General features: G+C 50.6%; 1 protein-coding gene across 2 annotated transcripts in view; it reads left to right on the forward strand.

The window, feature by feature from the left end:
* Positions 1–2,510: 2,510 nt before the first annotated feature.
* The window catches only part of ACOT11 (acyl-CoA thioesterase 11), a 56,687-nt gene continuing 46,638 nt past the window's right edge, over positions 2,511–12,559 (forward strand). The window contains exon 1 of one of the 2 annotated variants that reach the window (XM_069592544.1): positions 2,511–2,845. In XM_069592544.1, coding sequence (XP_069448645.1) covers positions 2,576–2,845 — 270 coding nt within the window. In that variant the 5' untranslated portion in view covers positions 2,511–2,575. Of the gene's footprint in view, positions 2,846–9,635; positions 10,224–12,559 lie in introns of those variants that run through there. The other variant, XM_069592553.1, reaches the window with a different exon arrangement.

Here is a 12,559-nt window from a genome sequence, read left to right on the forward strand (position 1 = left end):
GAAAGTATATGTGCACATATGGATTTGAGCAGGAATGTCCATACCACCTTCATTTGGATCATAGTACTTAGAGACAAAGTCCATCAATAAGTAAATGAATAACCAAATTGTGATATATCCATAAGATGACATTCTACTCAACAATTAAAAAAAAAAATTACTGATGTGTCCAATAGTGTATATGAACTGCAAAATAATTCTGCCCAGTGAATGAAGCCAGATAAAAAACAATACATTGTGTATGTTTCCATTTATGCAGAATTCTAGAAAATGCAAACTAATCTGGAGTGACAGAGGCAGATTATGCTGTGCCTGGGAATGTGGGGCAGGGGGCAGAGGGCAGTGGAAGGCAGAAGGGAGAAAGTATAAAGGGCCATCAGGAAACTTTGGGGGTGAAGAATATGTTCATTATCTTGATTGTAGTCATGCGGTCATGAATATATATGTATATATGACAAAACTCATTAAGTTGTATACTTTAAATATGTGCAGTTTATTGTACATAATGATATTTCATTAAAGCTTACAAAAGCAAGCAGAAAGAGATTAAATACATTTGAGTAGATCTATATGAAAAGAAATGCTATGTAGCAATAAAAATTATGGAAAGGTATTTATGATAATTGTTGCAAGAAAAAAAAGCAGATTACAAAACAGTATATCCAATATGGCCACTTTTCTATGGATAACCTGACTATCTCTAGGATTCACCATTTGGTTGTGAACAATGTCTTATTAAAATTAAGCCACAGTTTATGTCAGCCCAGTGCCATCCCCTGTTTGGGAATTCCCTTTCCCTGCAAAGAACACCTGGAGAAGGCAATGGCACCCCACTCCAGTACTCTTGCCTGGAAAATCCCATGGATGGAGGAGTCTGGTAGGTTGTGGTCCATGGGGTCGCTGAGTCGGACACGACTGAGCGCCTTCACTTTCACTTTTCACTTTCATGCATTGGAGAAGGAAATGGCAACCCACTCCAGTATTCTTGCCTGGAGAATCCCAGGGATGGGGGATCCTGGTGGGTTGTCGACTCTGGGGTCACACAGAGTCGGACATGACTGAAGCGACTTAGCAGCAGCAGCAGCAGCAAAGAACACCTGTCCTATGTGTTTCTAGGTGTTCCCAAATGTGTCTCATTGCACTTGGAAACCAATGTTGGATGTTGTTTGCCGTTGCAGATACCTGGGGCCTCTGCTGAGCTGAGGCTTCTGCATTAATGCCACTGTCTGTGCCAGAGGTTGGCTTATGTTATCACCTAGGCTGCTGCCAAAGCCCCACGCATTGGGTGAGGGAAGTCCCCCATCTTGTTACCCAGAGGGGTCCCCATAGGAGGGCTGCTTGGGCCCCAAGTGTGGTGCGCTCAGCATGGCAACTCTGTCTTCACTGAGAGGGTCTGGGCAGGTGAGTTCAACCACCAGTCCCTGTGAAGTGTCTGGAATGACTGATCCCTCCCCCTCTCTGGCCCTGGTATGGAATGCACTCCCACTGCCAAGTTCCTCTTCCTGTGATAGTTATCTTTCAGGGACCACCAACATCCTCTCTTGGTGACCCAAGGATGAAAGAGCAGATAAAACCAAGGAGGGTCTTGGAATGCAGGAAGGGAAAAACCAGACCCTTATTGTCCTTCCCTCCCCCATGTTGTAACTATTAACGAATTTAGGTCCTCTCAGCAGTAGAACCTGTCTCCCCTCTTACCCCATAGGGAGAAGGTATTTGCCTTACTCTTCCCCCCACCCAGTATATGTGCCCCATCCAATCAGCAAATGACCCGCAAGACCCCTATCCCACTCCTTGTACCCTGGGTATAAAAGTGGACTAGGGACCCTTGTTCAGCGTCGGTTCTCCCTTGAGCTGGCCTGCTGTTCTAACAGCGTCTCCCGCTCTAAATAAACTTTATTTCCCTCTCATTCTGTCTCATGTCTGGAAATTCTTTTCCAACCGGTGCCCAGACCACGACACCTCTGTCAAGTCTCTTCCAAATTTGCCAGATGAGCCTGTGCCCCAAACGTGAACACTGAGGGAGATTCTTCTAGGTGGCGCCTTCATGTCTATGATCACATCACACATTTCATATTATATAACATAACATATGTACCTGCACTTGGTGGAGGGAGAAGGAAGCCTCCATCTCCTGGCCAGCACTGTTTACCTCTTTCAGCTCTAGTGTAGCTGGAAGCACATACCAGGAAAACAGTGATTCTCTCTCAGTGAAGAGATCCCTGGGTGGTATTTATTTTCTTTGTTCTCTTCTGAACTGCCCATTAAATTTTTTTTCTATCAATACCCATAAGGGCAAGGCCAGTGTGTCCTGCTCAAAACTGCATCCCAGCACCCAGCACCGCGTTTAGCACCTGATAGGTGCTCAATAAGGTGTGAATGACTAGCAGGCATTGCTTTTCAAGGCTGTGAGGGGCTGGTTTAACAATGACTGGGAGGACGTGTTTGCATCCCACAGGCCGCCCGGCTCCCCCGCGACTCCGCCAGGTCCCCAGCGTTTCCGCCTTTGCCTGGCGCCCAGGGATTGACGCCTCGAGGGGCGGAGTGTCTGGCTCCAGTCCGGGTGCCTCGGCCCTTTATGATCTGCAGGCTCGGCAGCCCCGGGGCCACCTCGCTGGCGCTGGTGAGGGGAGTGGAGCAGATTCCTCCAGGAACCGGTCTGGGCCGCCCCTGCCGGTGCCTCTACCCGCTTCCTGCGCCTCCCTCCAGCCTCCCGCAGCCTCCCGCAGCCTCCCCCATCGGAGTCTGCTCTGGGACCTCCCCCACGCCACCACATCTCCGACGTCCCCAGGAGACTCCCGGGCCTCCGCCCTGCAAGGTGTTAGGTCCCCAGTGTTCCACCTCTTGGGTAAGACCCCGGCCGCCCGCAGCCCCTCCCCAACCCCCTCTCTCCGGAAGGGCCGCTTTCCCTGCGACCCTTCTGCTGCTGGTTCCTCCTCGACTCCAGCACCGTCTCCAGGCCTGTCTGCCTCTACCCTACGGGAGCGCTCCAGATAAGGCAGGGGGTGCCTGGTAGCACTCTCGCTTGGGCAGGCTGGGGCACCAAGGCATTCTGGGACATGAGCTGGGATGGGCGGGGCCTCTCACTAAGACGACGTAGCCTGGCCCTTGGAGGGAAACTCAAGCGTCTACAGGGTGCAGCCACTGCTGCTCGCTGGGGTCCCAGAGTGGGGCCGGGGAGCCAGTCGCTGGCAAGGGCTCAATCCTGGAAGTTAGACTGGGTCCGGACCCCCAGCAGCTGGGCCAAGAAGGAGGAGGTGATGAGAGAGAGAGAGGGAGAGCATGTTTGAGCCGCTGGGCAGGAGAGATTTTAGGGCTGGCTGGGCAGGTCCGGTACTCTGCTCACACAAACCTGAATCTGGCCTAAACGACTTGTAGGCATTCCCTCCCCTCCATCCCCAGCATGCTGTATCTTCTCCCCTTTGGACCTTTCAGTGGGCTTCTCAACCGCTCTCCTGGCCCAGCTTCTCCACAATGGCTGTGGTTCTAAGAGGGGGCCTGGTCTTGAAGCAACAATGCAGTCACCTCCACTTCCTCTCTTGATGCCATCACTACCGCCGCCCTTTGCTCCCCTCTCTTGCCCTCTCTGCAGTTATCTCACAACTTCCTTTATTCTGCCGTGCAAGCCCAATGGGTCCCCAGAAAGAACTGGGAGTCTTAGCTCTGAGAACAGGATATTCTTTCACTCACTCATTTGATCATTCATTCACACATGCGCTTACTTCCGTTCACTCAATCCCTTTTCTTTCCCATTCCATTAATTACTCCCCCATTCTTCAGACACTCACTGAGCATCTACTGTATTCCAGTACCTGCGCGTTTGGTGGGAGGGGGGAAGGGTAGTCTGGTGAATCAGCATCATTGCTTCTACCTGTTTGTTCAAGGTGAAGAAGGAGAAATGAACACAAGTCAGCTCAATTTAAGAGAAAAAGCAGTGTGAGAGAGAAATAAAGGATTGAAGTGTGGCTATGTGTTTATGTGTGGGCAGTGAAGATACAGAGGAAGGGGAAAATGTAATTTCTATTTAGGAAGAGCCCAGAAGTCTTCCTGGAGGTGGTGCCATTTGAGCCAGGCCTTGACTGTGAGGGGAGGGTTTGGATGTTGCGTTATTAGAGGGCATCAGGGTGGATGGAACAGCAGGAACAAAGGAAGGCCCAGATGTGTAAGGGAACAGTGGGAAGCTCTGTTCATGGCTTGAGAGAATTAGAAGAGATAAGTCTGGGATTTCCCTGGCGGTCCAGTGGTTAAGACTCCATGCTTCCACTGTCGGGATTGCAGGTTTGATCCCTGGTCAGAGAATTAAGATTCCACACACCGCTTGGCACAACCGAAAAGAAAGAAGTCTGGACAGGTAGACTAGGGTGGGCAGAGGACAAGCCATGTGCTCCCTTGTCTTTGCCAGCTGTCACAGGCCTCGGGAGCAACCTTGTTCTGGGTGATATAGAGCCTTGGTGAAAATGTAATGGCCTTTTCCTCATGGCTAAGAGGAATGGTAACATCCTTGCTGATACTAGAGCTCTTTAGTATCATAGGCAACCTTAGATGGAGTGAGTTCTTCAATCTTGGAGGTGTGTAAATGGAGGCTAGGACACTAGATGTGTGTGTGGAGAGGGGAGAGCTGCAGGCTCTGGCCCCTGGTGGGGTTCGGCTAGGACAATGCTGAAAATGAGTTGGAGTGATGATGTCAGAGGTCCCCTCCCAGCTAAAGAGTCTGTCGTCCTATCTGGGAAGGCCAGAGGGTCCAGCAGAGGGGATTCCTGGGAGTTTGGTCATGTGTTTGCTCATTCATTCCCTCATTTGCCTCTACACCCAATCATTCATTCATTCATTCATCATTTAGTTACTAAATCCTTGTCTGGGCAGATCCTGTACTGAGGACTCAGCTGACTCAGATGCGCTCCCATCTGATGGGGGAGGAGACCCATGACTGACAGTGACAACCCAGTGTCGCCATGGAGTAGGAATAGAGACTGTTTCATTTATTTTGTTGCTGAGTAGGGGTAGGGCTGGTACTTGGACCTGAAGAATTAATGCAGACTTTCATCCTCCAGCCAGGAAGGCCCCCATCGGTGGGGTCAGAAGAAGGATGTAACTGTGGGAAAAGAAGTGTTTGAGGTAGAAAATACTCTGGGGTCACAAGACTTAAAGAGGCAGTCTTCCTCTAGACATGGACCACTCGAGGACCCAGCCTTTGGGCTGAGGGTGCCACAGGCTCATCCCTCACTGGGAATGAACCCACTGGATTTGGAAACCTCTAGAGAATTCCTGGTCAGCATAAGCTGTAAGCAGGTTGTGTAGAGTGGGGGTTAAACTTCTGGGCTCTGGACCTAGATCAGTGTGCCAGTTGCAATGCTGGCTATTATCAACTGTGTGACTTTAGACTCTGCCTCTGTCATTGCCTCTGCAGGAGAAAAACAATCATAGTACCTTCCTGTTAAGGTGAGGCCCAGAGATGGTAGCAAACATGAAGTGCTTACCCAGTGCTGGGCAGGTGAGAAGGGCTATAATGAAGGGCTAAAATGACAGTGATGATGCCGATGATGATTATGATGATGACGATAGTGATATACTGTCAGCGTTTGCCTTTAAAACCTCAGGGCCTCATTTTTCCCAGCTTAAAATGGGAAGACTGACATAACTCACGGGCTGTCAAAGTGAGGTCCCTGGACCAGCAGCATCAGCCTCACTTGGGATCTTGTTCAGTTCAGTTCAGTTCAGTCGCTCAGTTGTGTTTGACTCTTTGCGACCCCATGGACTGCAGCACACCAGGCTTCCCTGTCCATCACCAGCTCCTGGAGCTTACTCCAACTCATGTCCATTGACTCGGTGATGCCGTCCAACCATCTCATCCTCTGTTGACCCCTTCTCCTCTTCCCTTCAATCTTTCCCAGCATCAGGGTCTTTTCCAAGTGAGTCAGTTCTTCACATCAGGTGGTCAAAGTATTGGAGCTTCAGCTTCAGCAACATTCCTTCCAATGAATATTCAGGACTAATTTCCTTTGATTGACTGGTTTGATCTCCTTGCAGTCCAAGGGATTCTCAAGAGTCTTCTCCAACACCACAGCTCAAAAGCATCAATTCTTTGGCGCTCAGCTTTCTTTATAGTCCAACTCTCACATCCATACATGACCACTGGAAAAACCATAGCCTTGACTAGACAGACCTTTGTTGGCAAAGTAATGTCTCTGCTTTTTAATATGTTGTCTAGGTTGGTCATAGCTTTTCTTTCAGGGAGCAAGAAATCTTTTAATTTCATGGCTGCAGTCACCATCTCCAGTGATTTTGAAGCCCAAGAAAATAAAGTCTCTCAATATTTCCATTGTTTCCTTATCTGTTTGCCATGAAGTGATAGGACCGGATGCTATGATGTTAGTTTTCTGAATGTTGAGCTTTAAGCCAACTTTTTCACTGTCTTCTTTCACTTTCAGCAAGAGGCTCTTTAGTTCTTCTTTCCTTTCCACCGTAAGGGTGGTGTCATCTGCATATCTGAGGTTATTGATATTTCTCCCAGCAATCTTGATTCCAGCTTGTGCTTCATTCAGCCTAGCATTTTGCATGATGTACTCTGCATATAAGTTAAATAAGCAGGGTGACAATATACAGCCTTGATGTGCTCCTTTCCTGATTTGGAACTAGTCTGTTGTTCCATGTCCAGTTCTAACTGTTGCTTCTTGACCTGCATACAGATTTCTCAGGAGGCAGGTCAGGTGGTCTGGTATTCCCATCTCTTGAAGAATTTCCCACAATTTGTTGTGATCCACACAGCCAAAGGCTTTGGCATAGTTAAAAGCAGAAGTAGATATTTTTCTGGAACTCTTGCTTTTTCCATGATCCAGTGGATGTTGGCAATTTGATCTCTGGTTCCTCTGCCTTTTCTAAATCCAGCTTGAACATCTTCAAGTTTATGGTTCACGTACTGTTGAAACCTGACTTGGAGAATTTTGAGCATTAATTTGCCAGCATGTGAGATGAGTGCAATTGTGCGGTAGTCTGAGCATTCTTTGACATTGCCTTTCTTTGGGATTGGAATGAAAACTGACCTTTTCCAGTCCTGTGGCCACTGCTGAGTTTTCCAAATTTGCTGACATATTGAGTGCAGCACTTTCACAGCATCATCTTTCAGGATTTGAAATAGCTCAACTGAAATTCCATCACCTCCACTATCTTTGTTCATGGTGATACTTCCTAAGGCCCACTAGACTTCACATTCCAGGATGTCTGGCTCTAGGTGAGTGATCACACCATCGTGGTTATCTGGGATCTTGTTAGACATGCAAATTCTTGGGCTCTGTTGGAGCTCTGCTGATGGTGGGTCCCAGTGATCTGTATTTCAGTAAGCCCTCTGGGGACTTCCCTGGTGGTCCAGCAGTGCACGCATGCTCAGTCCTCATCGTGTAAGTCTTGCCCAATTGCTTGTGACCCCATAGACCTGTAGCCTGCCAGGCTCCTCTGTCCATGGGATTTCCCAAGCAGGAAAACTGGAGTAGGTTGCCATTTCCTTCTCCAGGGGATCTTCCTGAACCTGTGTCTCCTGAATAGCCAGTGGGTGCAGGTTCAAATCCTGGTCAGGGAACTAAGATTCCACATGCCTTTCATTGTGGCCAAAAATAAAAAAGTCCTCTGGCTGATTCTGATGCAGGCTGAGGTTGGAGAACTACTGACTAGCTATCACTGAAGATCTCTTCTCAATTCACCTTTCCAGGACTATGATTCATCAGGTGTGTCTCATGCCTTCTGCATTTAGGCCCCTGGTCTGGGGGCTTGTGGGAGAGGCACAAAGATCAGGAAGATGGGATCTCAGCCATCAAGGGGCTCCCAAGTTGGAAAGGGGAGACAGACACCCAGGAAATATTCATTGGAGTAATAGACTAAACAGAGCTGCTAAAGAGACGCAAGGGTCAGTTCTGTAATAAATAGCAAAGGGGAGGGAGACCTTCGTGGGCTGCTGGGGCCTCTGCAGAAAGACCTAGTTCTTGATAGTACGTTGATTCAGCCTTGCTGGAAGTCTTCTCATAAGTCTAACTGAATGAAGCCTTTCGTATTTTATGCCTTGCTGTGGTGTTGGTGGCCAGGACTCTAGGTTTGAGGTCAGGAGTGGTGATTCTAGACAGCTGCCTAACTGTGAGACTCTAGTTGGCTCAGTTTTCATCCCTGGGTCTCAATGTGCTCATCGGTAAGATGAGGGGGCTAGACTGAGTGCAGTGAGTCTGAGTCCAGACATCTCTGGAGAGAGGCTAGGGTTGGGCCCAGAGGCCTTCTGGGTTTCCTCCCCCTCATCTGCACAATGAAGACCCTGAAATTGTCCTCCTGCCTGCTTTATCTAGTGAGATGAACTGTCCTCTTTCTGAGCTGTTTTTCTTACCTGTCCAGAAGGTTCTCGTGACACCTGTCCTCTTCACCTCACATGGCTTTTTATCATGTTGAACACAAACTTCAACTCAGAGGCTCCTTGATGCCTGAACCCTGTTTCCTGGCATTCAGGGTCCTCAGTGATAGATTTCCAGCTTTTTCCTACAAGATGAGGATGGTTACTGCCTATGACTGCATCCTGTTCTGTTCCCTTAAGACCTCCCACCTCTTCCCTCTTCTCAGCTCATTCAGCCTCCGGTCCAGCTTTAGCACTGCCTCCTCCACGAAGCCTCCCAGATAACCCCAACCCTCAGTGCCATGCTTGGACCATCTTGCCATTAAAAAAAAAAAAAATTGTTTATTTGTTTGGCTGCCCCTGATCTTAGTCTCAGTATGTGGGATCTAGTTTCCTGACCAGGGATCGAACCCAGGTTCCCTGCATTAAGCTCAGAGTCTTAGCCACTGGACTGCCAGGGAAGTCCCCATCTTGCCATTTTTAAGGCTTGACTTTAATTTTTCATTTGTTGACCCTGAAGCTTACTGACAGACATAAACTCTTCGAAGGGAGGGCCTGAGCTCATAGTGATGGATGTTAGAGTCCTTGACTCCTAGAACAAGAGGGCCCAGAGAAAGCCGGAAACTTGCCCAGAGTCGCACAGCACATTAGTGAAAAAAAAAAAAAAAACAGGCCGGAACCCAGTTCTCTTAGGCCCAGGGGGAGACATTAGGCTCGTGGTAAGTGAACTAGAGGGAGCGAGGGGCAGAGGCCTCAGAATCAGACTGACCTCTGTTCCAGTACAGCTCTGCACTCAACAGCTGTGCCACCTGGGACACCCCACCTGCCCTCCCCAAGCGACCGTGCGGGGGTTGAAATGAGGGCGTGGTGAGCCCAGCACACAGTGGGTGAAGGTTGCAGGGAGGCGCTGTTGTGCACCAGGCACGTGTCCATCGCAGCCTACAGTCCGCTCCCCTCCTTCTTTCCCTAAGCACCGAGCGCTTGATTCTGTTGGCCTGTCATGAGAAATCCCGTGCGTGTGTCAAGTCTGCCTCACCATGTCTCTTGCAGAAGTGAGGGGCAGAAGGGAAAATCTTGGTGGTCTTTTAGTCAGTAGTGGCTACAGAGGGGCTGGGGTGGGTGCCCAGGGGCTGAACTCTGTGGTGCCCGTGGGTGGAATTTGGTAGGTGTTACTTTTAGAAAAGTCACACTGCCTATTTTAAGGAAGTGAGGGGGTGTGCCCTGTCCCTGGCCAGCAGCTGCTTGATGCTGGCCGGCCGGAGCGTGAGGCGGCACCCCAAGGGTGAAGAGTCCTAGCAGGTGGATCTGGTATCTCTCTGGGAGGCTGCTGGCAGCTCCCTGGCCTCCTGCCACCTTCTGGCCTGACCCTTTGTGGACCGATGGAAACCTGGTGCCTGTTCTGTCAGTCTTCCTGGCTGGGACCGGGAGTGATCCCAGAGCAGAGACCCTGTGGGGAGGACGTCAGGGGCTAGGAGTGGAGGTGACCAAGTTTGGCGGTGGCTGGAGGTGTAGTGAGTGTCCGGCTGGCTGCCCAGTGGGCGGGCACAGGGCTCCTGACGTGGCTGTGGCCCAGCTGGCAGCCTCTCTCCTTCCTCTGCGCTGAGCAGCAGGCACAGGAGCCTCTGTGCGGGGCTCTAGGGGAGGGGGGCAGTCTGAGAAAGGGCCCGGGCTTGGTGATAAGGGCTGCCTCAGGAGGGCAGGAGCGGGGAGGGGGAGGAGGAGTGGGAGGCGAGGTGATCCGCTTCGTTCTGAGTTGGAGCCGGCTGTCGAGTCTCTCTGACCAGTGTCTCTCCGAGGAGGGTGCGACCAGCTAGCGGCCACGGCAGCAATGATCCAGACTGTCGGAAGTCACCTGCGAAGGGTATGGAGGGTGGGTGGGGGAGGGAGGCTTGGAGGCAGAGGGAGGGGACTGGAGTCTGGGGATCCCAAAAGAGAACTGAAGTTTCCATTTGAAGTTAGGAGTCCTACATCTTCTCTCTCCCTTTCCACGGGCCATTTTCTAGCTCTCTCTGCAAGGAGAAATTTCAGAACCCCTAGGCTGGTTCATTATAAGCAACAATCACCAAACAAGCTCCAGGGGCCATTAGGCTGACTAGCTGGGTTGAATAGAATCATCTTTGGCAAGTTCTTGGCATCTGGGATTCTACTCTGGGTGTGTGTGTGTCTCCCCGTGGAGTTCCAAGCTTGTTTCTGCCGGTTGACTGAGCTCTGTGGTTCTGTGGTGTTTAACTCTCAGGGTTCAGGTCTCGAAGGGCTTGGAGCTGCTAAAAGTTACAGGCTAGGGGTGTGCGTGTGGGTGAGAGTATGGCAGACTGAAACCGAAGGGTTCTTGGGGACAATGACCTCCTTGGGAGAGCATGTGCAGGACCAAGTGAGGGCTGTTGGGAAGGTGATCTGCAAGGTAACCTTGCAGAGAACGTTTCCCTGAAGCCTCTTAACGGGGACTTTGGAGCTGAGATTGGATGCTGAGGCACCAGACAGACCCAAGTGCTCAGTGGTCCCTGGTGGGGGCCTTTGATCTGGTAAATGGAAAAAGGTTCAGGACAGACTGGCAGACATGCTATGGGTGTAGAGTGAGTGTCCTCTGAAGATATTTTGGGGGAAACCCTTTAAAAAGGGGTAAATAAAGACATCTCTTCTCCACTCCCTTCCTGTATCTGCACGACCACCACTCAGCCCAGACCTCACTGTCCTCAACTGGCCCAGCACCTTTCCTTCCCTGCTTCCCTGTCTCAGGTCCACCCCCTCCTACTCACCCTCCACTACAGAGATGCTTCTAAAAGGCAAATGTAATTATTCCTCACCTGTTCAGAAGGCTGCCTTGGGTATCACGCTCACGTGCCTTACCTTATACAAGGGGATCTTGGTAATCTGCCTCTGCCCCCCTTTCCCTCCTCATCCCCCTTCCCCACGCCTCTGTGTTTAGTATGGCAGCCATACTGAACAGCTTGCCACTGCCTCAGTGCACCACGCTTGTTCCCTCCTCTGCAAGAGTGCTCTCTGTTAAGTGACCCCCACCCCTCCCCCACCACCAGACTCCCCCCCAGCTTCCTGCGAACTTGTCTCCATGATAAGTTTCTTCTGAGCCCTCTGATATCTGCTCAGATGCTGCCTCCTCTGGAAAGCTTTCCCAGATTTCTCTTGACACGACAAGCCCCTGGTGCTAGCTCCTTCCCACCATGGATTGTGTGTGGAATTTGCATGTCCCTCTCTCCCACCACTTGAGGCAGCTCTTGGTGTTCCCAGCACCGGGTTGGATGTGGCCAGGCCTGGGAATGCTTAATGAACCAGTGGGCACAGGCAGCTTCTCAGTGAGACCAAGGATGGGATCTGAGCATCAGGGCTTCTTGGTCCCATCCCTGAGTGCAGGGCAGAGAGCCTCTTCTGGGTGGGTAGGGCTGTCTGTGTCTTCTCTTGTGCCCTGTTGTCTTTAACCCTTCATGACTCTTTTCCCGTTGATCCTCATCAGTACCCGGGGAGAAGGCAGTGGAGGAGCAACATGTCTTTATCACAGAGATGACAGCAGTAGCAAATCCTTATACAGCTGACCATGCTAGGCATCATATGAGATGCTTTGTGTTTATAACTCCTCCAGTTCTTTGTGACATAGGTGCAGTTATCATCTCCACGTCCTCCATGAGGAAACTGAGTCTCAGAGAGGTTGAAGACTTGCCCAGTATCACACTGGAAGAAACTGGCAGAGTGGAGATTTGAACTTGGGCAGTCTGGCTCTAGAGTTTGAGCTCCTAGAGAACTTAAGGCTAGGCCCGATGAAAGCCCAGAATGGGATTCCTACCCACGTGTCCCAACTCGGAGCCCAGCTCGCATGCTGCTTCCCCACATTTGCCCCCACCCGCACCCTGAGTCTGAGAGTAGAGGTAGGGGTGGGCATGGAAGTTGGGCTCATAGGGTGACATGGTGACCTCATACTGGCTGAGAACACTGTGCCCTAGATCACCACCTTTGGATTGCTGCCTGAATGGCAGATCTCCTTGGACTCCCCTTGTTTCCTCCTGAGTTCTCCAAGTTCTCCCAGAATACAGGAGGAGACCATTTGCTGAGTTTGTTACCAGAGCGGTTTTCAATGAAAAGCAAGCAAACCAAAAAACTCCACCAAACTCTTCCCTGGGGACAAAGAAAACTGGGTTAAACGGAGTCCTCAGATAACCCACAAGCCCTGCTTCCCAGGGTTCCAGG

The sequence above is a fragment of the Ovis canadensis genome, chromosome 1 (assembly GCF_042477335.2).
Source record: "Ovis canadensis isolate MfBH-ARS-UI-01 breed Bighorn chromosome 1, ARS-UI_OviCan_v2, whole genome shotgun sequence".
Taxonomy (NCBI): domain Eukaryota; kingdom Metazoa; phylum Chordata; class Mammalia; order Artiodactyla; family Bovidae; genus Ovis; species Ovis canadensis.